General features: G+C 31.0%; 2 protein-coding genes across 2 annotated transcripts; both read left to right on the top strand.

Moving 5' to 3' along the window:
- Positions 1-14,461: 14,461 nt before the first annotated feature.
- On the top strand, positions 14,462-14,950 carry LOC140181267 (oligopeptide transporter 6-like). Its single transcript, XM_072224798.1, has one exon. The coding sequence runs from the start codon at positions 14,462-14,464 to the stop codon at positions 14,948-14,950; it is 489 nt and encodes a 162-aa protein (XP_072080899.1).
- A 414-nt stretch (positions 14,951-15,364) lies between these two features.
- On the top strand, positions 15,365-18,505 carry LOC112771742 (oligopeptide transporter 6). Its single transcript, XM_025816553.2, has 6 exons — positions 15,365-15,405; positions 15,508-16,077; positions 16,524-16,782; positions 17,320-17,502; positions 17,774-18,050; positions 18,143-18,505. Exons 1-6 carry the CDS (start codon positions 15,365-15,367, stop codon positions 18,472-18,474), a joined length of 1,662 nt encoding a protein of 553 aa, XP_025672338.2. The 3' UTR covers positions 18,475-18,505.
- Positions 18,506-25,769: the final 7,264 nt, after the last annotated feature.

Raw genomic sequence — 25,769 nt, forward strand, 5'->3', positions numbered from 1 at the left:
ATATTGTTGATTTGGGGATATGGTATATTATGGAGATTGTTATGGTGTCGAGGAAGATGTGCTTGTTAATGATTTGCAGGTTTGGTATTGAGTTGAAAGTGACTTTTAATGAAAATGAGGTTTTGAAGTATTCGTAAAAATTGGTTTTCGGCCAAACTTCGGCAGTTCATAACTGGAGCCTCAAATTTTGGTTGAAAATGGAATTTGTTTCAATTTAAAGATGGTTTTACAAGCTTTTGAAGGTATAAATTTTGTGAAAAATGGAATTTCGTAGAGAAAGTTATGGACGTCGGAAGTTTTGGTGTGAAATATGTATTATGCAGGTGACTACATCTTGGTTTTGCAGCTTCTGGGTAATCTGATGTTTTTTTTTTGGAAAAACATACGCCCACGTATGCGCGTGGCATGGGATTTTAAACTGCACGTACGCGAGTAGCCCATGCGTGCGCATAATGAGCCAACATGCATGACCACACGTACGCATGGTAAGGAAATGAGCGTGCGAGCTGCCTTTTTTATACTCCCACGCGTTCGCGTGGCCTACGCATACGTGTGACCCCGGTTTTCTGCAAAACTGGTTTATGTGTTTTAAAATCAAATTTCAGACTTCTAAACCTCTATTTTTATTCTTTTAGTCATATAAAGTGATATTAAACCTAGTAATTAGTTGAAGCTAGGAAATAGAGATAACTTGGGAATGAAGTAAAGGTTAGAAATGATGAATTGTTTAAGAAGGAGGTGTATATATGAATGAATTATGACGTCAAGGCTTGAATGATTGATTTTCTACATTATGAAATGTATGAGGCATGTAAGAGAGTAATGTAAGAAATTGAGAATTGATGATGTTAATTAATCACAAATAATAAAATGTATGATCAATGGGTTAAGTAAAATTGAGAATGATGAGATGAGATATGAATTAGTATCGAGAATGAAACTGATAACTATGAGAAATGATTGAATATATTGAGCTTGAGGGTGTTATCTCCCTCATGTCAGCTTGGGGTGTTGTCTCCTCTCCCCATGTCAGCTTGAGATTCGTCCCATGGATATTATTGAGCTTAGGGCGTTCTTTTCCCCATGTCAGCTTGGGGATTCTCCCCATGGTGTATTTTTGAGCTTGAGAACATGTCGGGATGGCTATGTAACTGACAGTTGATATCAACAGCGATAGGACAGGCATGCATCATGTGCATATTATTTGAATTGCTTATTTGTAAACTATTTGGGAATGCCTACGTGATTATAACATGCTATTTGTTGTACTTGTTATCTGTATTACTTGCAAGTTACTTGTGTTTGCCTTGTTTGCTTATTTGTCTGAGTAAACTAATCGAAGATGGAGGGACGGAGAAAATGGTGGAAAAGACTTAGTATTAAGGTCAGGTTTAAGCTAGGCTTATATATTCTTAGAAGACCACCTTTTTATGGTTGCTGTGTAGTACTTTAAGCTTTAAAATCCGAGTGTTGGCATTCTAGGATTGCCTCTGGTATTCCCAGGACCTTATATATTTTATGCGTGACACCTTGACTATGCTGAGAACCTCCGATTCTCACCTCATACTGTGTTGTTATTTTTAGATGCAGGTAGAAAGGCACCTCGCTAGGCGTCTGGATCCCTAAGGCGGAGCGGTTCCTGGGTTCTTGTGTTTATCAGTTTATGTATATATGTACTTAGCTTTCTCTCTAAGAAACTTGATTATTTTGTTCCTCATAGAGGTTACAGGAGAGTTAGGGCCTTGTTTCTGTATTTTGGGATACTTGTATATGTATGCAAATATTCTTCAGCCAGCCTTGGCTTCGCAGGCTGAGTCAGAAGCTAGTTATGTTGTATTCTTGGCTCTCTATTCACTCTTTCGCTTATTCATATCTATAACCTTTAGGTTTCTTAGCACGCAAGTAATTCCATTTCTTGAGCGTTGCGTTTTTATTTTGCGATTTTGCTTTACCCATTTTCAAGGCTCCTAGTATATTATATTTTTCCGCTATTATACGTATGTATTTACTGATTAGAAGTCCGTAACACCACACTACCTCTATTTTAAGACTTAAGCATAAAGCTCTGTGTAGTAGGGTGTTACATTATGGTATCAGAGCAGTTCGTTCCTGTAGAGCTTGAGGGACAGATTGATTATGCTTTTGTGCATTCTCTGTGTTTGTGTCTATATGCTATTAGGATATCCAACTTATATATGTGGCATAAACGTTCATGAGCATGTATTTGGGACTTAAAGCACTAGACTTGCGATATTGAGATTGATCAACTTGATATCACTTGTTTGGTGTGTTTAGGGACCGGATGTCGAGTTGCGGACGCGGACGCGGGCAAGGTAAAGGCAGAATACGAAATGCCATGGCTGAAGCAACAGGGAATAATCCTAACCCTGTAGACTTTATGGCTGCCCTGGAAAACATGACTGCAGCTATGCAGGCAATAGCCGAAGCCCTGGGAAATCAAATAAATAATGGAAATAATGGCAACAATGGCGATGAGGGTCCGATGACACTTTCCTCCTTTCTAAAGGTTCATCCTCTGACCTTCAAAGGAACCTTGAACCCTACCGATGCGGACAACTGGATTCAAGCCATAGAGCGAGCCTTATAGGCTCAGCAGGTTCCTGAAGAATAGTGGGTTGAGTTTGGAACCTATCAGCTGCAAGGTGAGGCTCAGCATTGGTGGCAGGGCACGAGGCGTATTCTGCAGCCTGATGGGGTTGTAATTTCTTAGGAATTGTTCCGAACAGAGTTCTATAAGAAGTACTTTCCCAATTCAGTCAGGAATACCGAAGAACTTGAACTGCTTCAGCTGAAATAAGGCCAAATGACTGTCACAAAGTATACTAGTAACTTTGAAGAGCTGTGCTGATTCTCCTGCATCTGTCAAGGTGCTCCAGAGGATTTTGCTGAATGGAAGTGTATCAAATACGAGGGAGGCCTTAGGAGCGATATTCTGAGCTCCGTTGCACCGATGGAGATCCAAACCTTCTCCGAACTGGTAAACAAAACCAAAGTTGCTGAAGAATGTCTGAGAAAGGCGACATTAGATAGGAGTGACCACCGAAGCTCTGTTAGAGAAGACCACGGAAGAAATTTTGCGCCTAGAGGTCAAGATTTCAAGCGAGGCGGCAATATTCCACAGTAACATCAAGGCCATAATAGCTTCTGGAGGTTTAATAATAACAATAACCAAGGAAGAGGACGTGGAAAATAGGCTCAATTTCCGCAGGACAACTTGACTTGTAGGAGGTGTGAAAGGTACCACCCGAACACTCCGTGTAGGGCCGGTTGGAATGTCTGCTATTACTATGGAAGAGCCGGGCATATATCCTGGAATTGCCCATAAAAGAAAAGTCAGGATGCTAGGAGAGCTCCGTAGGCGGGACGAGTGTACACTATGATGGCGGATGGTGCTGAGGGCACAGATGATCCGATTAGAGGTAATGATGAACTAGTAATTAAAATTTTGACTGCTTTGCATGATGATGACCAGTAACACTTATCATAATTCACCACCAGGCTGTGAGAATTGTGACTTCCAGGGGAATGATCGAAAAATGACTTTCAATTAGTGAGACAAAATGGCATTTGGTTGACTTTGAGGGAGTGACTAGGTTCTTGAAGAATAATAACTAAAGTTATGTAGTAAAAGAGGATTTGAAGAGTAAGCATACAATGTGAGTTATAGGTTAGGGGTCGAGAGTGTTGAGAGTGGTGCGACGACACTATTAGAATCGATGGAACTCAGAAGCTTAAAGGATTATAAAATAGAAGATGAGATCCGTTCAATCAGTATTCCCGGTATGAAATACCAATTGGACCGGAGAGCACGTTAATGAATCCTTCCGAGTCGACCTAACCTTCTTTTGTAGCTTACAATAGAATTCTACCTGAACTTTTTCTTAAATAATAAATGAATCAACTCCTAATCATATCCATGACTTGCACGAATCTCGCTTCTTCCAAATGAATCCGACTTTGTCTTGTCATAATAATGTAAATTTGTGAATCTTAGGAACTTGCCGCGAGTGGGATTGCTCTCTTTTGTAAAACTGGTAATCTGTTGACATTAGCTAAGGTTTATTTAATTTGGTGTGCTTTATCTTCTCCTCAACCAGCTTGAGTTCCATTTCCTCTCTGAGAGTGCACTTTAACTCCTTCTTGTATATCTTGTTAATCTCTAGAACTTGTTGTACCACCATATAGAGCATCCCTTTATTTTACAACAAACACCGTTCCAATAATTCAATCACTTCTGGGTTTATTATTTTTTCAAGCTTGAGTTAGCATCACGTATAACGCCTAACTGTAACCATTAAGAAATGTCGGTCCCTTAATATTCTTCTATACCATAGAAAACATTACTGTTTAGACGCTTGAGAGCGGAAACGATTTTGAACTTCCTCGAAAGAAACTAGTTACGCATTATTAAATATTACTTTGACAGTCAGTGCGCAATTAAAATTAAAGAATTAAAACTGGGATATATTGAACTGTTTATAATGTTAATACAGATTAAGAATTGGAATGGGAGAACACACCCGATAACTTGAACCCAAAAGGAGAAACGACCGATGCGCCTATCTCAGGTTACTAAACTTGAATTTTGGGGGCAAAATTCCTAATTCGGTGGGTAGGATGTAAACCCTACTAAATTAGAAAAAAATTAGTGAATAAATTAACTGCAAATTTAATATTAAAATATGATAGAGCTAATTAAAACGAAAATTTTGATACTAATTTCAAAGAATTTGGCCCAAGATTGGGTCAAATGGGCCGAACCGGGACCAAAATGGACCCAAGGCCCAATCCACCTTCCCTTAACTAAATGAGATGAAGCTCATTTCATCCCTAACCAAGGAAACATGTTCCTGAAAAGGGGGAGCAAAGAAGAAGGTTCTAAACCCTTGAGTTCATTCCAACTTCCGTAACTTTTCGCTCCGAGCTCCGATCGCCGCACCGTTTGTGGCTACGCGTTCACCGTGACGAGCTCTACAAAACCTATAGAACAATTTGGTAGGTAAATTACTATTCTCTTCTTAGACACTCTCCCCAAATTTCGAAAATTTATGAGTAATTATGTTAAAAATTGTTCAATTTCGGTGTTTATGTTCGAATTAGCTTGAGGAACACGTTCACTCTTACTTATACAAAGCTCGGGTAAGGTGAGGAAACCATAACCCTATCTAAATTCTGAATTTGTGCAATAGATATTGAGTTGGGTATATATATGTGTTGTATGTTTATATTAGGTGGTGTGTTTGTAATTGGAACTTGATATCGTGGACATTGGAGGCCTTAGATTGGTGTCAAGTCTTGGTAATTTTGTGAATTGAGAGGCTGGGTGTGTGGCTTAAGTGTTGCTTTGGACAATAAGTAAAAGCGGTCAAGGTATGGTTTAGGTTTTGCGTATTTAATATGTAATGTTCTGTGAAAACTTAGGTTAGGTGACTATAAGATAGGTTGAAACGTATGTGTATAATTATTGCTTAGTGGTCTTGAGAAGAAGTAAGTTTTGGATGATTAATCACTTGAGGACATGAATATATATATATATATATCTTGAATCGGTGAACTATGATTTTGTTGGTGTATATTGGAAGTGTATATATGATATTGTTGATTTGGGGATATGGTATATTATGGAGATTGTTATGGTGTTGAGGAAGATATGCCTATTAATGATTTGCAGGTTTGGTATTGAGTTGAAAGTGACTTTTAATGAAAATGAGGTTTTGGAGTATTTGTAAAATTTGGTTTTTGACCGAACATCGGCGGTTCATGACTGGAGTCTCAAATTTTGGTTGAAAATGGAATTTATTTCAATTTAAAGATGGTTTTACAAGCTTTTGAACGGTATAAATTTTGTGAAAAATAGAATTTTGTAGAGAAAGTTATGGACGTCGGAAGTTTTGGTGTGAAATATGTATTATGCAAGTGACTACATCCTGGTTTTGCAGCTTCTGGGTAATCTGATGTTTTTTTTTTTGGAAAAACGTACGCCCAAGCGTGCGCGTGGCATGGGATTTTAAACTGCACGTGCGCGAGTAATCCATGCGTGCGCGTAATGATCCAACATGCATAACCACGCGTACGCATGGCCCACGTGTACGTGTGACATGATGTTCTCACCTACACGTACGCATGATAAGAGAATGCGCGCGCGAGCTGCCTTTTTATACTCCCACGCGTACGCATGGCCTTGGTTTTCTGCAAAACTGGTTTATGTGTTTTAAAATCAAATTTCAGACTTCCAAACCTCTATTTTCATTCTTTTAGTCATATAAAGTGATATTAAACCTAGTAATTAGTTGAAGCTAGGAAATAGAGATAACTTGGGAATAAAGTAAAGGTTAGAAATGATGAATTGTATAAGAAGGAGGTGTATAATATGAATGAATTATGACGTCAAGGTTTGAATGATTGATTTTCTACATTATGCAATGTGTAAGGCAAGTAAGAGAGTAATGTAAGAAATTGAGAATTGATGATGTTAATTAATCACGAATAATAAAATGTATGATCAATGGGTTAAGTAAAATTGAGAATGATGAGATGAGATATGAATTAGTATCGAGAATGAAACTGATAACTATGAGAAATGACTGAATATATTGAGCTTGAGGGTGTTATCTCCCTCATGTCAGCTTGGGATTCATCCCATGGATATTATTGAGATTAGGGGTGTTCTTTTCCCCATGTCAGCTTGGGAATTCTCCCCATGGTGTATTTTTGAGCTTGAGAACATGTCGGAATGATTACGTAACCGACATTTGATATCAACAGCCATAGGACAGACATGCATCATGTGCATATTGTTTGAATTGCTTATTTGTGAACTTTTTGGGAATGTCTACGTGATTATAACATGCTATTTGTTGTACTTGTTATCTGTATTACTTGTAAGTTACTTTTGTTTGCCTTGTTTGCTTATTTGTCTGTGTAAACTAATCGGAGATGGAGGGACGGAGGAAATGGTGGAAAAGACTTAGTATTAAGGTCAGGTTTAAGCTAGGCTTAGATATTCTTAGAAGACCACCTTTTTATGGTTGTTGTGTAGTACTTTAAGCTTTAAAATCTGAGTGTTGGCGTTCTAGGATTGCCTCTGGTATTCCCAGGACCTTATATATTATATGCGTGGCACCTTTACCATGATGAAAACCTCCGGTTCTCACCCCATACTGTGTTGTTATTTTTAGATGCAGGTCGAGAGACACCTCGCTAGGCGTCTGGATCCCTGAGGCGGAGCAGTTCCTGGGTTCTTGTGTTTATCAGTTTATGTATATATGTACTTAGCTTTCTCTCTAAGAAACTTAATTATTTTGTTCTTCATAGAGGTTATAGGAGAGTTAAGGCCTTGTTTCTATATTTTGGGGGTTTTGGGATACTTGTATATGTGTGTAAATATTCTCCGACCAGCCTTGACTTCACAAGCTGAGTCAGGAGCTAGTTATGCTGCATTCTTGGCTCTCTATTCACTTTTTCGCTTATTCATATCTATAACCTTTAGGTTTCTTAGCACGCAAGTAATTTCGTTTCTTAAACGTTGCGTCTTTATTTTGCGATTTTGCTTTACCCCTTTTTAAGGCTCCTAGTATATTATATTTTTCCGCTATTATACGTATGTATTTACTGATTAGAAGTCCGTAACACCATACTACCTCTATTTTACGACTGCGTAAAGCTCTGTGTAGTAGGGTGTTACAAGCAGCGTTTATTTTAATTATTTAAATACATTTATCATGTTTGTTAATTCAGATTGATACTAAAATTTTAGATTTTGTTCTCAAAATTTTAGTATTTTAGTATCTTTAAAAAGTAGAGACACATAATACTTAAATTTTTTAAGATGGAAATCAGTCCGATTAGATATCAGTTAAATATTGTCTTTTATTCAGAAGAGAGAGAAAATAAAAAATAAATAACTTCTCTTATTTTTTGAACAACTAATACGTAAAAATGATATTATGTAAATTAATTAAATAATAATCAAAGACTGAATTTTAAAAAACATGTAACACTTATTGATCAAATTAATTCCAATTTTAATGTACTTCCCTAACCCTCTCACACTATCGCCAAACCATGGGGAAGACAAAGAATAACAAGAAGAGCAACAAGAAATCCATGGCGGATGCCATAACCATGAAACTGAAAGCATCTTCTAAGGGCGCTGACAACCCTTTTGAGTCAATCCATCTAGTCTCGAAAGAAGTTTGACATGACAGAGGCGCAAGGGGACAACCGCTGCATCGGCCTTGCCCGCTCCCTCGCCATCGAGAAGAGGAAGAAAACGCTACTGAAGGAGTGCGAGCAGAGTACTAAGTCGGTGTTTAAGGATAAGCGAATTGGTGAAGGAGATGAATGACTTGATGAGTTTGGCAAGGGCGAGAACAACAGTTGAACATGAAACTAAGTAAAAAAAACAATGGAGAAGATGATTTTGATGAACCTAGTGCTCTTGGTTTTGGAAGAGATGATTTTGAAGATAAAATGCTTCCAGAAGATGATGTTGACTAAGATTATGAGACGAAAAGAAAATTAGCGGAGTTGATATGCAGATTCGAACGAACGGAGGAGAAAGAAGCTGAAAATTGAAACAAATTTTGGGTTAGGTTTCATTTTAAATTTAGGAGTAATTTTGTAATTTTAAATATTTTAGTCTCAATTTTTATTATAAATTAAATAGAATATTGAGATATTATTTAATTTTGTATATTTTTATATCAAATACGATATTAGGACTTATTTCAATCTATATTTTTATTATTTTAATTTTAATCTCAAATTTTTTTTAAATACTATCTAAAAATTATAAAATGGAGATAGAAAATAAAAGTTATTTTTATTCAAAGAAAATATAATTGCATTGCAAATTTTCTGGCCAAGTTTGCAGTATCCAACAACATTGAGCAATTGGAGTGGAATCAGCCTTGGAGCAAAGGATCTAGCTACCATGACTTAGGCTTTAGTTTCCTTTTCTTTTCTTTTCTGTTATTTTTTCTTTTTTATTTTCTGTTTAATTTTTAGTTATCAAAAAAATTTACAATTAATTTAATAATTAATTTTAGTATATAAATAATTTTTTAAAATTTAATACAGTTTTATGCCATTCTCAATATAAAATAGTTATACAAATAATTTATTGTTTAAAATTATTTTTAAAAATCATTTAAATATAAATATAACAAGATGATCATGTAAATTTTTTTATAATACCAAAATTATATTTTTCGTAATAATTATGTTAAAATAAAAAATACATAAATTAAAAAGTATAATAGAAATTATATAACCAAACAGAATTATTTCTATAAAAAATAAAACAGAAAAGATCGAAATGCAATTTTTAATCATTATTATTATTAGGGATAAAATTCTAAAAGATTAATATTATTTAAACATTATTAACAAAATAAGTATTATTTAAAATTTTTAAAATATTAATAAAATATTTATTTTTTAAGAAAATAAAATAAAAAAAATAAAAAAATATATAAAGTTAACTGGAAATTCAAACAACTTTTGGTTACACTAATATTTTTTTACTTCAAACAGAGAATCTTAGGAGGTTAGTATATAATCTTTAGCAAAAAAATGTTGATTCAAAATTTCAAATACAAAATAATTATAAAATATCAATGGTCTAATATTTATGTTTTAGATGAAAGAGAGTGAGTAGTTTAAAGAAGAGACTTTTGGAATAAGTAACTTAATTACATAAAGTTATTATGTTTAAAATTAAATTTCAAATATATATATATATATATGATTAAGTACCACTTATTATAATTACCTTAGGTTATTAAAACCTCATTGATATGTGATTTAGTACTCCAAAATTCTATCGAGATTTAGTACTCCTTGATTGGAAGAAAAAAAAAACTGTATACTAATTTTAATATTCCGTACTAAAAAAAGAACAAAGAGCATTAAAATGATGTTTTGACCAAAACTTTTTTGTTTTATTATTTTAATTTAAATTTATTTTATTTTTTATTGATATAAATTATTACAAAATCATACCAAAATAAAAAATAAAGAATTAAAAAGATAAAAATACTCTTTTAAATTAATTTAAAAGACAAATATCTTTTAACATTAAATTTCTTTAATTTAAATTAAAATTTTAATTTAATTACAAAAAAGTAAAACAAGTTTGTAATGAATTTTAAATAACAAAAATTATCTTTTAAATAAAACTTATTTTGTGTAAGCATATATTTATGAAACAACACTAGAAATTTTTATATAAATAAAATAAATATAATTAAAAAAATAGAATAAGAAATGAATAATTCAAATAATTTTTAGGCGAAATTTTCAATCTGAATTATCACTTTATAAGTCCTATCAAATTTTTTATATTTGGAATTTAGAAACAGCTATTAGACCAAATTTATAGAGAATTAAGTTAGCTTTAAAACGAACTTTAAACAAAATAAGGTTTAGTTTGGTCAAGCTTTTTAAAGAGGTGTTTGTGCTTTTTAAAAACTCAGGCTCCTCATTTTGTGTTTGATAAATAAAAAAGATGGGTACTTTTGAAAGCACCTAAGAGCTTTTTAAAATTGACTTGTGCTTTTCAAAATTTAAAAGTCTAATAGAATTTCATTTGTTTAGTAATTTTCAAATTTAATGCTTGCATTTATGTCTATTATAGTATTTTTAAATTTTGAAAGTTATTTTATCAAACACAATTGTTGTTGCCTGTGTTTATTGAAAGCTATTTTCAATTTGATTTACCAAACATAAATGCTACAACTTTTAAAAAGCTATCTTTTAAAAGTTAACTTTTATAAGCTTCTTTTGAAAAATAAAAGTTTTACCAAACTAAGTCTAAATCTAATAACCACAGTTTAAGATATTCACGAAATACGCTTAGTATACCAGAATGGTTGGCTAGATCGCGATTTTCTACTATGAATTTGTAACTGATTTATCTACTTAATTTAATTTGAATTTGATTTTGTACTGAATTTAAAAAAAAAAAAACTAGTTTTCTTATCTTTTTATGTAACTAAAGATCATTTAAATTCAATAAATATAAAATTAATTATGATTACATCTTAAAAAATTATTTATTGTCTGTTAGAAATTTACTAGTATATTTTGAGTAAATATATAAATTTAATTAAATTTTAATATACATAAAATTTTAATTAATTTATATTATTCTTATATTGATAAATTTTTATCGATTTGTAACCTTATGATAATATGTATTATAAATAGATTAATAATATTATTGATTACTTTGAGTTTGTTGAATTTATATAAAAACCGCATTGTGTCATAAAAATAGAGAATAGAAAACAAAATGAATCATTTTTACCTTGAGAGATCGTGTTATTATTTTAAAAAATGGACAAAGATCGAATTAATAGTTCATTCTTATAAAAATAAAAATTTTTCTTCAACTTCTTTCTAACAAATATATCCTTAGAATTTCCATCGTTATAAAAATATTTGTTATTCCATTCTACAATAATAAACTTGCAAACTAACTATAGATAGAAAAAAATTACAATGTTAGTGATGCAAATAAGTAATAAATATATCATTATTAGCAACAATAACTTAGGTTCAGTTGCCAATGAGTAATAGCTCAAATGGCATAGTCTCCCCATACTCAATTAAGAGGTTGCGGGTTCGAGTCTCCTATCTTTGGTAAAAAAAAAAAAAAAAAAACTTAGGTTCAGTTTGATAAAATTTCTAGTTTTTAAAATTTGTAGTAATTATATTCAATAATTGAAATAAAAGTAACTTTTAATAAATATGAGTTACAAAAATTATATTTGTAAAATTGTGTAACAATTAAAATGATGTTAATAGACTAATAAATAATAACAATAAATATAAAAGTTCATTAACATAAGGTTATGTTAAACTTTAAGAGATATAAATTAACTTCTAAAAAGATATGTTGGTGATTTCAAAACTTTTTATCAGACCTTGGTTTTTACTTTTTATATAGGTTTTTCAGTTTATAATTTGAATATAAAAATAATAAGAGATTAAAATGTTTTAATAATTTTTTATATTAATCACTAATTAATGTTTTATAAATATTAAAGGCTAAATTGAAATTAAACAAATTAGACAATAAACTAAAATTGCCGTGAAATACGAGGGACAAGGTAAAAAAGCATGAATTTACTTTCGTTTTTTTTTGTTATTTTAGTTTAAGAAAATCTAACTTAGTTATATTTAAAATTTAAAATTTAAAATTAAAATAAAAGATAATAACTAATCTTATCTTTAAAATTTAAAATAAAAATAATTTAAATTTATACGTACAACCATAACAGCTTCACTTAATCTTACTAAAATAGCTGAACTTTGAGAATTATTTATTTAATTTCATAATAAATAATATTTTTAAATTTAAATAATTTATTAATTAGTTTGTACTTATTATATCATATATTTAATAATTTATTAAAAAAATATTAATATAATACATAAAAAATAATTAAAAAAATATTGTTTAAAAAATAAAGATAAATAAACTTCTAATCAATTTGAATTTAGAGACAATAACACTTTGGCAGAAACTCACCTGCAGTCGACTATAGGTGAAGTTGCTTCTGGATGGCTAACACGTGTTATTATATTGTTTAAAAAAAAATTGGTTTATTTTATACAACTAATTTATTTAAGAAAACCGGTTTAAATTGGACCAAACAGTTACTTTTATTCCCTTCTTCTTCGTTTTCACACGTTCGTTCTCTTCCAATCCCTTTTTCAGAAACAGAGACACAAAAAAGAACAGATGATACCATTTATGTCATTCCTATAAAAAAAAAGTGAATTTTGTTTTTTTAGAATAGTAAATGTTACTTTTTCAAATAATTTGTATACATATATTTAACGAAAATTAACTAAATAAAAGTTTCAGATAAATTTAAAGAAAAATTGGTCAATAAGAATGAAGAAGAAGAACATACCAAATTCATCTGTTAGGAATTTAGGAATAACACGCAGAAGAATTGAAATTATTTTAAAGGTAGTTATTTGATCTACTTAAACCGATTTTTTTAAATAAACTATTTATATAAAATAAATCGGTTTTTTTTAAACCATATAATAACACGTGTCAACCATCCAGAAGCAACTTCATCTACAGTCGACTGCAGGTGAGTTTCCACCCTTTATGTCCATTTCTGTGAACTTGATATGTCGTATTTTTTGTTACGTCATTGTTTTTCATTTAGAATACGAAAAAACATCCATAAAAGTCGTGCTGTGTCACGAAAGTAATGAATAGAGAACAAAATGAATCGTTTTTATTTTAAATAATTGTGTTATTATTCTAAAAAATGGACAGAAACCAAGTTGATAGTTCAATTCTATAAAAATAAAGGTTTCTCTTCCACTTATTTTCTCTAACAAATATATCTTTAGAATTTCTATAGTTATAAAAGTATTTGTTATTCCATTCTACAATAATAAACTTGCAAACTAACTATAGATAGAATAAAATTACAATGTTAGTGATGCAAATAAGTAATAAATATATCATTATTAGGAACAATAACTTAGGTTCAGTTTGATAAAATTTTTAGTTTTTAAATTTGTAGTAATTATATTCAATAAATTGAAATAAAAGTAACTTTTAATTAATATGAGTTACAAAAATTATATTTGTAAAATTGTTTAATAATTAAAATGATGTTAATAGACTAATAAATAATAACAATAAATATAAAGGTTCATTAACATAAGGTTATGTTATACTTTAAGAGATATAAATTAACTTCTATAAAGATATCTGGTGATTTCAAAACCTTTTATTAGACCTTAGTTTTTATATAGTTTTTTGAGTTTATAATTTGAATATAAAAATAATAAGAGATTAAAATGTTTTAATAATTTTTTATATTAATCACTAATTAATATTTTATAAATATTAAAGACTAAGCTGAAATTAAACAAATTAGACCATAAACTAAAATTGCCGTGAAATATGAGGGACAACGTAAACAAAACATGAATTTACTTTGTTTTTTTTTTTGTTATTTTAGTTTAAGAAAATCTAACTTGTTATATTTAAAGTTTAAAATTTAAAATTAAATAGAAGATGATAACTAATCTTATCTTACTTGTTATCTTTAAAATTTAAAATCAAAATAATTTATATATATATCAGCATAACAGCTTCACTCAATCTTACCAAAATTGCAGAACTTTTCTCCTTCTTATTTGCTTCAGCAGATCCTAACTTTCTTTATCCTCTCTATCTAGCTAATGCCAGATTTGTTTAGATTTCATCACTCCTGTGATTCTTTCCATATATAATAAACAGGTAGACATCCTCGTCTTTTAAATTTTAACTATGATACTTTGTAGTTTCAAATAACAATAACAAGTCATAAAAATTTCAAATACTTTCGCTCCTTTTAGTTGTTCTAATTTTCTTGAGAATAGAAGGCATAAGAGAGTTAAAGCGTCAACTTCAATCATGAATGAATTTCTAGAAGAAATCCCAATCAAACAAGTGGACGTAACCGTTTCGAAGACTGACGATCCAACCTTACCTATCCTGACATTCAGAATGTGGTTCCTAGGAATCATCTCATGCGTGGCACTCGCATTGGCGAACCAGTTCTTTTGGTACAGAACACAGCCTCTATCGGTTACGCCAATATGTGTTCAGATCGCCGTTGTTCCAATCGGCCATTTAATGGCAAGAATTTTGCCCACTCGGCGGTTATTCCAAGGTACCATGTTCGAATTCACGATGAATCCTGGACCATTCAATGTGAAAGAGCACGTTCTCATCACTATCTTTGCCAATGCTGGTGCTGGAAGCGTCTATGCAACTCATATTTTGACTGCGGTCAAGATTTACTTTAAAAAGTCTCTCCCTTTTATTCCTGCTTTCATCGTTATGCTCACTACTCAGGTTTGTTCTGTTTCTCTTCAATCAACTTTTGTTTTAAAATTGTAATATAAACTTTTGTTATAAAATAATTTTATACCGTAAGTTCGATTTTTTATGATTAAAAATTTCGGAATTTGATTTTTTATCGTTCTTTAAATAAAAATTTTTAACATAGGATATATAAAAAGGAAAGCATACATAATTTATGCTTCAACCTCTTAAAGGAGATTTTTTTGTGAAGAATGAATTAGATATAAAATTTGATGCACGAACTACGTTACATAATTATATTTAGGGTTTGATTAACAGTGCAACAAAATTAATTTTTATAATTATTCATGTATTGTTAAGAAACAAAATTGTATCCTTTTGGTAAGTTCAATTAATAGCAAAGATATTGAGAATATTGGTGAAATTTTGCAGGTACTAGGCTTTGGTTGGGCTGGACTTTTTAGGAAGCATTTGGTTGAACCAGCTGAAATGTGGTGGCCTGCAAATATGGTCCAAGTCTCTCTGTTCCGGTAATTCATCACAAGTTTATATTATATCCTTTTTAAGTTGAGAAAATCCATAACAAATATTGTTTCTTGATTTAATATGTTGATTCTTGTGAAATATTCTAGGGCTCTACATGACAAGGAAAAAAGACCCAAACACGGCACAACCAGGAACCAATTTTTCTTAATTGCTATGGCCACTGGTTTTGCTTATTATGTCCTCCCAGATTACCTTTTCAACACATTGTCAACTATGTCTTGGGTGTGTTGGTTGGGCTCCAAATCCGTCTTGGTTAACCAATTGGGATCCGGCATGCATGGGCTTGGGCTTGGCTCATTTGGACTTGATTGGACCTCAATCAGTTCTTACCTTCAAAGCCCACTAGTCAGCCCATTTTTTGCCACTTGCAATGTAGCTGTTGGATTCTTTCTAATTATGTATGTGATGACACCAATCTGTTACTGGAATAATGTTTATAGTGCCAAGAATTTCCCAATATTCTCAAGTGGACTTTTCATGAAAAATGGGACAAAATATGATGTTTCTAAGATTGTCAACTCTAAATTCCATCTTGACACGGTGGCTTATTCGGAGATTGGGAATCTTCATCTCAGCACTTTCTTTACAATGACATATGGTATTGGATTTGCTACACTTTCTGCCACTGTTATGCATGTTCTTCTCTTCCATGGAAGGTATAATCAATATAAATATTTTTGCAATTGTATTTTCATTTATGGTTATATATATTTAGGACAAATATTGGCTTGAGCTTTTTCTAATTTTTTTTTCATAATCTATATTGAGCTCAAAATTTTATATGAAAATATACTTGGTGTTCTTGTATTTTATAAAATATAACATTTAACTTTTTTTTAGTCATATAACTCACACAGTAATATTTATTTGGGAATAAATATTGTCATTATTTAATAGATAATGTCACTTCTCTATTATTATTATTATTATTACTTGAAGAGTGTTATCAATCACTATGAAAACTAAAATAATGAGAATAAAGAATATTCAGGAAAAAAAAATCACAATTTGGGAATGAGTTGTATTTGACTAGATATAACAATTGGTTCTCATGTATTGGAAATTTGGAATCTTGCTAATTAATTTGAATCACATGATGCAGAGATATATGGAAGTATAGCAAAAAGGCGTTCGGAAGCAATAAGAAAATGGACATACACACAAAACTGATGAAGAATTACAAATCAGTCCCAATGTGGTGGTTTTTGGTTATCGCAGTACTTAACTTAGCTCTCATCCTTTTTGCTTGCCAATACTACAATGAGGCACTTCAGTTGCCATGGTGGGGTGTTTTACTAGCTTGCGCAATATCCCTTATCTTTACGCTCCCAATTGGTATAATCTCTGCCACTACAAATCAGGTATAATTTCAAATTACCTAATAATAAATTTTTACATAATTATGCTACCTATATAAAAAAAATTAGCTATTATATTAGCCATTTATAAAGAATATATATTAAAATATAAAATAAATATTGAAAATAAATTAACAATAGATACATTTCAACATTTTTATTTCCAAGAAACTATCTATCCAACATTTGTATTAGCTAATTAGTAGTAATTTTTTTTTCGGATGTCGCTAACAAATGTTTAATGATATCTTTTAAAAGATACTACGGTTAAAAAGTAAATTAAACGTAAACATGTTAATTTTTCTCTTTTTATGGGAAAAATAAAAAAGTTTCACTTTCATTATTTTCATGATCATTTTTAGATTATCTTTTAGTTAAATGTATTTTTTATTATTTCCCAAATTTATCCTTGCTTAACACATTTAATGTGAATTTAAGAATAATTCATAATTACACATTTTTTGTTTTTAATATAATTTTGAAATATTATTAAATATATATAATAATTTTTTTTCTTTATCTTAATTTCTTTTTTGGCAGACACCGGGTTTAAATATCATAACAGAATACATAATTGGATATATGTATCCAGAACGTCCGGTAGCAAACATGTGCTTCAAAGTATTTGGGTATATTAGCATGATGCAAGCACTCTCATTTGTTCAAGACTTTAAACTCGGCCACTATATGAAGATTCCTCCAAGAATGATGTTTATGGCACAGGTTAGTTATTATTATTATTATTATTATTATTATTATTATTATTATTATTATTATTATTATTATTATAACTCTTAACTTACCTCTTAAATGGTTTTTTTGGCATTTATTGTATACTCATTACTCTATATCATAAAAAATGAAATGTGATTAATAATAATAATAATAATAATAATGAGCTCACCATGAAATTCGATTTTAGTATAATATGTTAGTGAGTAAACAAGGCATATAAGAAAATTAAATGGTTCTGATTTGATTGGTAATATTACAGGTACTTGGAACATTGATAGCAGTGGTAGTGTACACACTAGCAGCATGGTGGATGATGGAGAAAATTCCTCACCTTTGCGACGTTTCAAAACTGCCGGCAGATAGCCCTTGGACATGCCCAATGGACACGGTCTTCTACGACGCATCTGTTATCTGGGGACTCATTGGACCCCGCAGGATCTTCGGCAATCTCGGTGAGTACGCAAAGGTTAACTGGTTCTTTCTTGGCGGTGCCATTTTACCCCTTCTTGCATGGATCGCTCACAAGGCATTCCCAGGTAACTCACTCATCACCATTCTCCATTCAATTTCGCAGCATATAGGCATGTATAACAATCTAACAGACTTGCATATACTCCAATTGATTAAGGTGTGAAATGGATCGGCCAAATTCACTTCCCCGTATTGTTGGGTGCGACGGCAATGATGCCGCCGGCCTCATCGCTTAACTTCAATAGCTGGTTAATACTGGCGTTCCTGTCGGGGTTCGTGGTGTATCGGTACAAACCGGAGTGGTGGAGCCGCTATAACTACGTCCTGTCCGGTGCTCTTGATGCCGGAACTGCCTTCATGGCCATGTTCTCGTTCTTTTTGTTAGGATCCACGCAGATTTCATGGTGGGGGAATAGCGGAGAAGGCTGTCCCTTGGCTACATGCCCTACCGCCCCTGGCATTGCTGTTGGTAATTGCCCAGTTCATTGATCATTATTCTCAACAACAGTAACAGTAACTACCTAGCATTCTTATTATTATTATTAGTTTTCATGTGGATATTAGGAACTAGTTCAAGGCTTCAAATGTTATCTTTATATTTCAGTGTTTTATGATTTTAATTTGGGACTACACTTTCTAGATTTTTTAGGCCACAATCTTTCGCTTCTCTTTTCTTTTATTTCCGCATGTATAGAGTGCTGTTTGGAAACTATTTTAATACGAGAAATGATTTTTATTTTTATTTAAAATTTAATTTCATAATTTAAAATAATTTTAATACATTAATTAATATAATGGAAGAAAACTTCACATAAATTGAAGAAACACAAGTGAATGCATAGTACTATAGTAGAATCCGTTTAAATAGGTCTGTAAATGATTTTTTTTGCATATAAAAAATTATAACATTAATATTTGGTACAGTTTGTTAAAATTAACTTATGATTTTTTAAAAACTCAAAAGTTAACAAAATAATTTTTTTCTGTAATAAAAAGTTTTTTGTTATTCTTCTCCTAAAATAAATATTTTTATAATTAAAAAATTAAATACAAACTCATTTATTTATAAATTATTTTTAGAATTAATTTGCATTGACTTTTGAAAAATACTTATTTTTTTATTTTTTTTTAAAAAATTAATAGACAAAAAATATTTTATATTTGAATAATTTTTTAAAAAGAATTTTTAAGTATTAACAACGTCTTTTGTTTCTCCTTTTTTAAAAGGCACTTTTTATTTTTTAATAAAATAATTTTTTTAAAAAGGCGTATACAAAATACATTTTAAATTGAATAAAAGTATTCTATTTAAAAAAGAGTACTTTTTTCTCTCAAAAATAATCAATCTAAACCAATACTTAAATATAAATTTTTATATTTTAAGTACTTTTAAAAAAAAATTTAATTGAGTTATTTATCCAAATTGGTCAAATAATAAAGTAGTACTAATTAATGATGTTGAAATAAAAAGATAATAATAAGTGTTGGACAAAATCAAAATAAATAATTATAAATAGAGATATTTTTATGTTTAGAATATTAAATTTAAAAATTATAAAAATTAATTTGAAACTTAAATTTTTTTCATCTGATTTATAAATAGAAAAGTTAAAATTAAATTTTTTAAATTATTTATTTTTATTTGTTCTAAAAAAAACTAAAGTGAAATCTAATTCCTAATTCCGAACAAGCCCTTAATTTTATTGATCTACACTTCTTCAGCAAGCAACAAACCAAATACATATATGGATTTTGTTTTAAATTTTTTTTTTCGGTCGGATAATTTGCCACTTCTATGAATGGGCTCTTGCTAATAGCGAAAATATGAATGCTCCCCATCTATAGCCCAATAAGACCCATTGTTGGGGAAAAAAATGACCTGAAAAACAATTATCATCGTGTTATAAATTTGAAATAACATGTGCTGTCCAAAAATATTTTGCTATAAACTATATGAGAAATGCTATAGACCAAAAAATTTTCTTAAATTATATCATATCTACATGTTCATGTCTTTTTCTTGTTCCTTTTATACAATGAAATTAAATTTCTCTCAGAAATATTAGGTAAGCAGAATTTAGTATTTTTGACTAGCTGTTAGTCATTAATATTTAAAAGTATATATTAAAAGTATATCATTAGATTATTAGACTAAAAAAATTGGATTACTGATTAAAATTAATTACTCTATTAATTTTTATAGTTTGATCAAATTTTCAATTAAATTCTTACACTTTTTTCTTTTTAATTAAATTCCTAAACCATTTATTTTTTCAATTAAGTACCAATCATGACAAAAATATTTAATTTAACAAAATATTTCATTTTTAAATTAAAGATATATACCTTAGCAAGCTTTCCGATATAGAGATTTTATCTACATGTGTAGATAAGTTCTACAAAATTACAGGTTATTGTAATATTGGTCTATTGATCCAATCAGATACATATTTAAATTATACAGTAATTAGTAATTACTCCGATGTTAATTATGTTTTGGTAATACGAGTCTTTTTTATATTTTTTATTGTATGAGATACTACATAGATATTAGATCTACTGTAAAAAAGAATACAACTAGTACTGCTAATTATTAGATCTTTAGTTTCTTTACAATTTCAGTAATATATAATTTGAATAATATATATTAATTTTTAAACAATATTTTCAATGTCTGAATAAATTTATAAAAAATATTGAATAATACCCTAAATTTTTAAAAAATTATTAGTCAAATATTTTAATCATTAACAAATTAATAGTAATTCAATTCCTAAAATAATATTATATCTGATAAATTAATTTTTACATTAGATTATTTAAAATAAAAAGTTATAGACTAATTTAATGACTAAAGTTTATTCAAAATTAAATTGTTCAATTAAATATTTTTTATAAATTGAATTGTGATATCACTAAAAATATAAAACAAAAAAAATTATGTGTAAATAGTATAAAAAATAGTAATTTTATTATTATTCTATTAAATTGTATTATTCACATTAATATTATTAATAATTGTATGAGTTTTATTACTAATAACAATAGTATAATAATTGAATTACTATTAATTACTAATAGCATAAGTATTACTATTATAGTAATAACTAATGTTATTAATATCATACATATGAATAATATCAATAGTTAAATTATTTATTTTTAGTGAATAATGTAATTATTTATTACTACTACTGATGGTAATCAGTGGTTAAAAGAAGGGGGTTGAATCTTAGTCCCTTTTTTTTTAATATTAATTTCTGTTTTTTCAAAGAAACTTCAAGAGATATTTCTACTTTTGTCTCATAACAAGTCAAGAGACATTTTTTTTTGTTACGTTTCGTAACAGGTTAGGAGATATTTTTCATTTTTGTCTCCAATGCAACAGAAACAGAATAGGAGTAGAAGAGAAAGAGAGAATCACACCCAGATGTATCTTGATTCAGCTGCTAAGTGCAATGCAGCCTATATCCAGTCTCCATCACAACAGTGACGGAATTTCACTATAATTATTAGATTACATACACCAATTCTTTCCTAAGATCTACCCAATCCTATCTGGGACAAATCCAGATTTTATCCTCAAATCTGAACTTGACTTGGACACTTACCAAGCTTTCAACCGCAAAGTGCTAACCCAACTTGCAAGGGAATCCCCACAGGATCATGAAACACAACATACAGATGTACAAAGAAACTCTGAGACATCTATAGCTTTTTCTCTAATATTGCTCACTATCTTTTTTTTCTCACTGGCTTTTTCTTACAAACTTCACCATGTTTACCTTTTACCATGAGACTCAGACAGACAATACTAAGAAAAAGAAAACAAAATGAACACCATTGAAGGAGAAGAACTCAGGAAGCTTGGGTATCTATGAGAACTCTGGGCTTTTACTTTCTCTCCTTGATCTCAACCCTTGGCCATTCACCCTTATTATAGAAGGGGAAGCTTCCAAGGTTGAAACCGGTTCAACCAAGCCATCAACATCTTCTCCAACAAACAGCAGTGGTTCGGACAGAGAAAAGAGAGAGGGAAAACCGAAACAAAACCAACATTCATGTACCTCTCTCAACCCTTCTCATCAAGCTCCTTCACTCTGAGCCTTTGATCTTGACTTTGACTCCAAGAAAGAACTCTGACCCTTGATGAATCTCTAATCCTTGACAACTCTATACTTTCCATTTTTGCTTCCTCCTATCTTGTAGCTCCAGAAGCTATCTTCTTTCTTTGATGGACAAAAACAGAAATGAGCTTTTGCTACTGAGATCTTCTTCTTTAACCGAGGCGGATCTTTTCTATTCTTGGCATGGAAGATCTTGATGCTCTTCTTCAAAATCTTGCCTTCAATGGCAAAGATCTAGCCAAGCCTTGCTTCGGATCTTCCTTTTTCAAAAGCCATCATCAACCTAACATTTTCTTCTTCCAAAGCTTCACTGTTACTTTCTTTGATAATTTGTATTTTCTTCTTTTCTATTTGAAGTGACCGAATGGAAAGAGAGAGAAGAGAGAAATGAAACAAAACATTCAATGCACAATTAAATGAAATTGAATTTTGATTTTCGGTTACCTATGTGAACATTTAACCAAATTGAAATTTAAGTTCCAGTAACCAATGCATGCATTAAATTGGATTGAAATTTGAATTCCACTATCTCATGAAAGTGGGTAACCGAAGAGTGCATCAACAAATTGGACCCTTTTTGTTTTATAATCACCATATGGCTTCCTTGGGTCATTTTTTTCATCATTTTGTTTTATCAAAATAGGCCTGAGATTTGGGTTTATCTCCAATTTAAGCCTTACCAACTTGAGTGATCTAATTTGGCACAAAACAAATTATTTCATTTATCAAGTTGGGCTTATATTTTTTTTGGCCCAAAATTAATTCTGCACACTAACAAACACATTAACCAAACAATTGGAAGTAAATATTGAAATAATAATTAATTAATATTTTTAATAATTTTTTATCATCATAATAATTCAAGTTTTCTAAACTCAACAATCTCCCCCTCGATGACAAACATTATTTTAAAAAATGAATTGAAAAAGATTAGGATTAGATAACTCCCTTGAAGATTTGACCGAATCCTCCCCCTTTCAATTGATCAAACTGCTCCCCCTAAATATGTGCCTTATTATCCATCAATTTTCATGGAAGCAATTCCTGTAAGCATGCTCAAGAAGTTCCAAGACAAACTTTAAATTTTCATAACATGGAACTTTAAGAAGCCGAGCCATATTTTAAAAAAAAATTTGTACTTGAGCAACATTTTTATCAAACAATGATCAAAGCTCAAGTTTTAACACACTGTTCAAAGTAGCATATTCAAAGCAAAGCATCAATCTAAAAAAAAATTGTTCAACCACAAAAACAGAGCATTAAATCTGATTAGATTAGAAACAGAGGGCTCAAAAAACAGAGCACAAGAATTAGAGCAACTGGGGCAGCCCCAATTCTATTATCAATTCAACCCTAATTCAGCCCTTTTTTAATCTTTTTATCCTCCTTTTGTCATCAAGGAGGGAACCTGCAAAATAGAGGAAACAGCAAAGCAATTCATAACATAAATATTAAAACATAAAGTATCAAAGTGATTAAGTACAGTCATCCCAAAATGCAACAGTTCAAATGAAAGTAAGTCCAAAAGTAACAAAATAAATTGTGTCCAGAGGTATAAGCAGCAGTGAGCAAATCTTTAGGCATCAGAAAGATTGATATCAGAATCAAGAAAATCTTGTTCTCCTTTAGAATGAGCCATGCCATTGTCAGTAGTCTCTAAACTCTTAATCAGCAAGTTCACCCTTTCACGGCATTTGGTCCATGCTTTTTCATTCTCATAGGCTTGCTTTCGAGCCTCTTTATAGGACTTGACCATTAAACTTGACATGTTGGAGAACTCATTGAGAACATCCTTGATAGTCTCAGAAAACCGAGAAGCTTCAGGAGGAAGGCTTTCACTTTCATTATCAGAAATCATTGATACCGTTGAACTTTTGGCCTTTTTTCCTTTTGCAAATTCGGGAACTCCTCCACCTTTGATTGTAGAGACCCTGTTCTCAACTAGCTCATTGCTGAGATCCACATTAAAATACTCAAAGATGCATGTCAAGAACATACCATACGGCAGATTGGATTTATTATCACTACGGACACAGTCCTACATGTGTCTAATCATAAGATAAGCAGATGAAATAGATGCAGAATTTAGAATAGCAAAAAGGACAAGGGTATCACAAACAGTAACCCTCTGGTAATAACCACTTTGAGGCATCAACACATGAGTGATGATTTGGTGTATCAAGGGTCGCATAGGACCGAGAGCCTTATGGGTGAGATTTGTGCCTTCAAAAGCAGAAAAATTTTCACACACCCAAGTTAGAGCAACTTGAAACGAAACACCAGCATGGTTATCCCATTTACCAGACATATATTCCCTAGCCCCTTCATCTTGATACCCCAGAGCAGCATTTATGGTATCACGATTCAAAGTAAGATGAACTCTTTTGACATATGAATGCAGTGCACCATCATGAAATATCATGTTTGCATAAAATTCACGTACCAAGTTTGGGTAAACTGGTTTTCTAATTTTGAAAATAGGAGTCCGTTTCAAATCATCAAAATATGTAGTGAAATCAATGCCTTTTTCAGAAAGATTTTCAAGGTTAACTACATAAGAGGCACAGAGATACCGATTTACCAACACTTGGGAGTGAAACTCATAAGCCGCACATGATATAAAGCGGGAAGGATCAAAGTGGGAGTGGCTTTACCATATTTATTTTTGAAATCCAATGAATCAAGGTTGGACGGGTCTTTGGTGTCATGAAGGATAGGTCTCTTTGAACGTTGAGTGGGGGCTGAACGACCTGAAGGATGAGTGGTAGAACGCCGTGGTGGTGGTGACAGACGAGGAGATAAAGGTGGTGAGTCTTCTTCTTCTTCGGGCACTTGCTCCTTTCCCTTTGAACTTCTCTTTGATGATGCTGCTTCCTGCCTTGTTGAAGCCCTTGCATGAATTCCTTTTCTTGTCATGGAGTCAGTGGAGTGAGAAGACGGTGAAGAGAACCAATGAGAATGGATGTGAATGTGTGTATGGGATTGTGGACCTTTGAAAGATGGAGGAGTTTTGGTTAGGGCATTCGAGTGCTTTGGCGAGTGGCAAGTTTCTTCTTCATGATGAAGAGAGTGAAATGGAGAGGGAGAAGTTGAAGAGAGGGCCAAAGAGAGTGGAAGGTGGAGAGAGGTTACACCATCATAAATGCTTAGTGAAAGAAAACTCATTTAAAGCAATCAACATTTAATGAAAAACGGTTCTAACAAGGAATTTAAAAATAAAAAATAATAAATGAAAAGACCTTTCCTTGAAAAGTGGGAGAAGATATGGGAAAAAGATTTGATTTGTCAAAAACTCTCTTTTTAAAAGATATGATGTGAAACCCCTTTTAAAATAAATTATTTAAAAATAATATATTAAAAACATGATGCCAAAAAAATAATGAGCCAGTATCATGGAATGGGCTCAAAGGTGGTTGAATGGGCTTGAGTCCAAAGTATCAGATTTCAGTCTCCCCCTGTTTAATGATTTGTTCATCATGTGCCCACATTTGTCTTCCTGCTGCCTACGAGACAAAAACAAACAGAGGCATGAAAATCACATTTTTTCAACAAAACTGAAGTCCATCATCCCCAAACTATTTCGTAATGAACAAAATCTATCTTCACATAGAGGTTTAGTAAAAATGTCAGTAAGTTGCTCTTCAAATTTTACAAATT

Source organism: Arachis hypogaea, chromosome 18 (genome assembly GCF_003086295.3).
Source record: "Arachis hypogaea cultivar Tifrunner chromosome 18, arahy.Tifrunner.gnm2.J5K5, whole genome shotgun sequence".
NCBI lineage: Eukaryota > Viridiplantae > Streptophyta > Magnoliopsida > Fabales > Fabaceae > Arachis > Arachis hypogaea.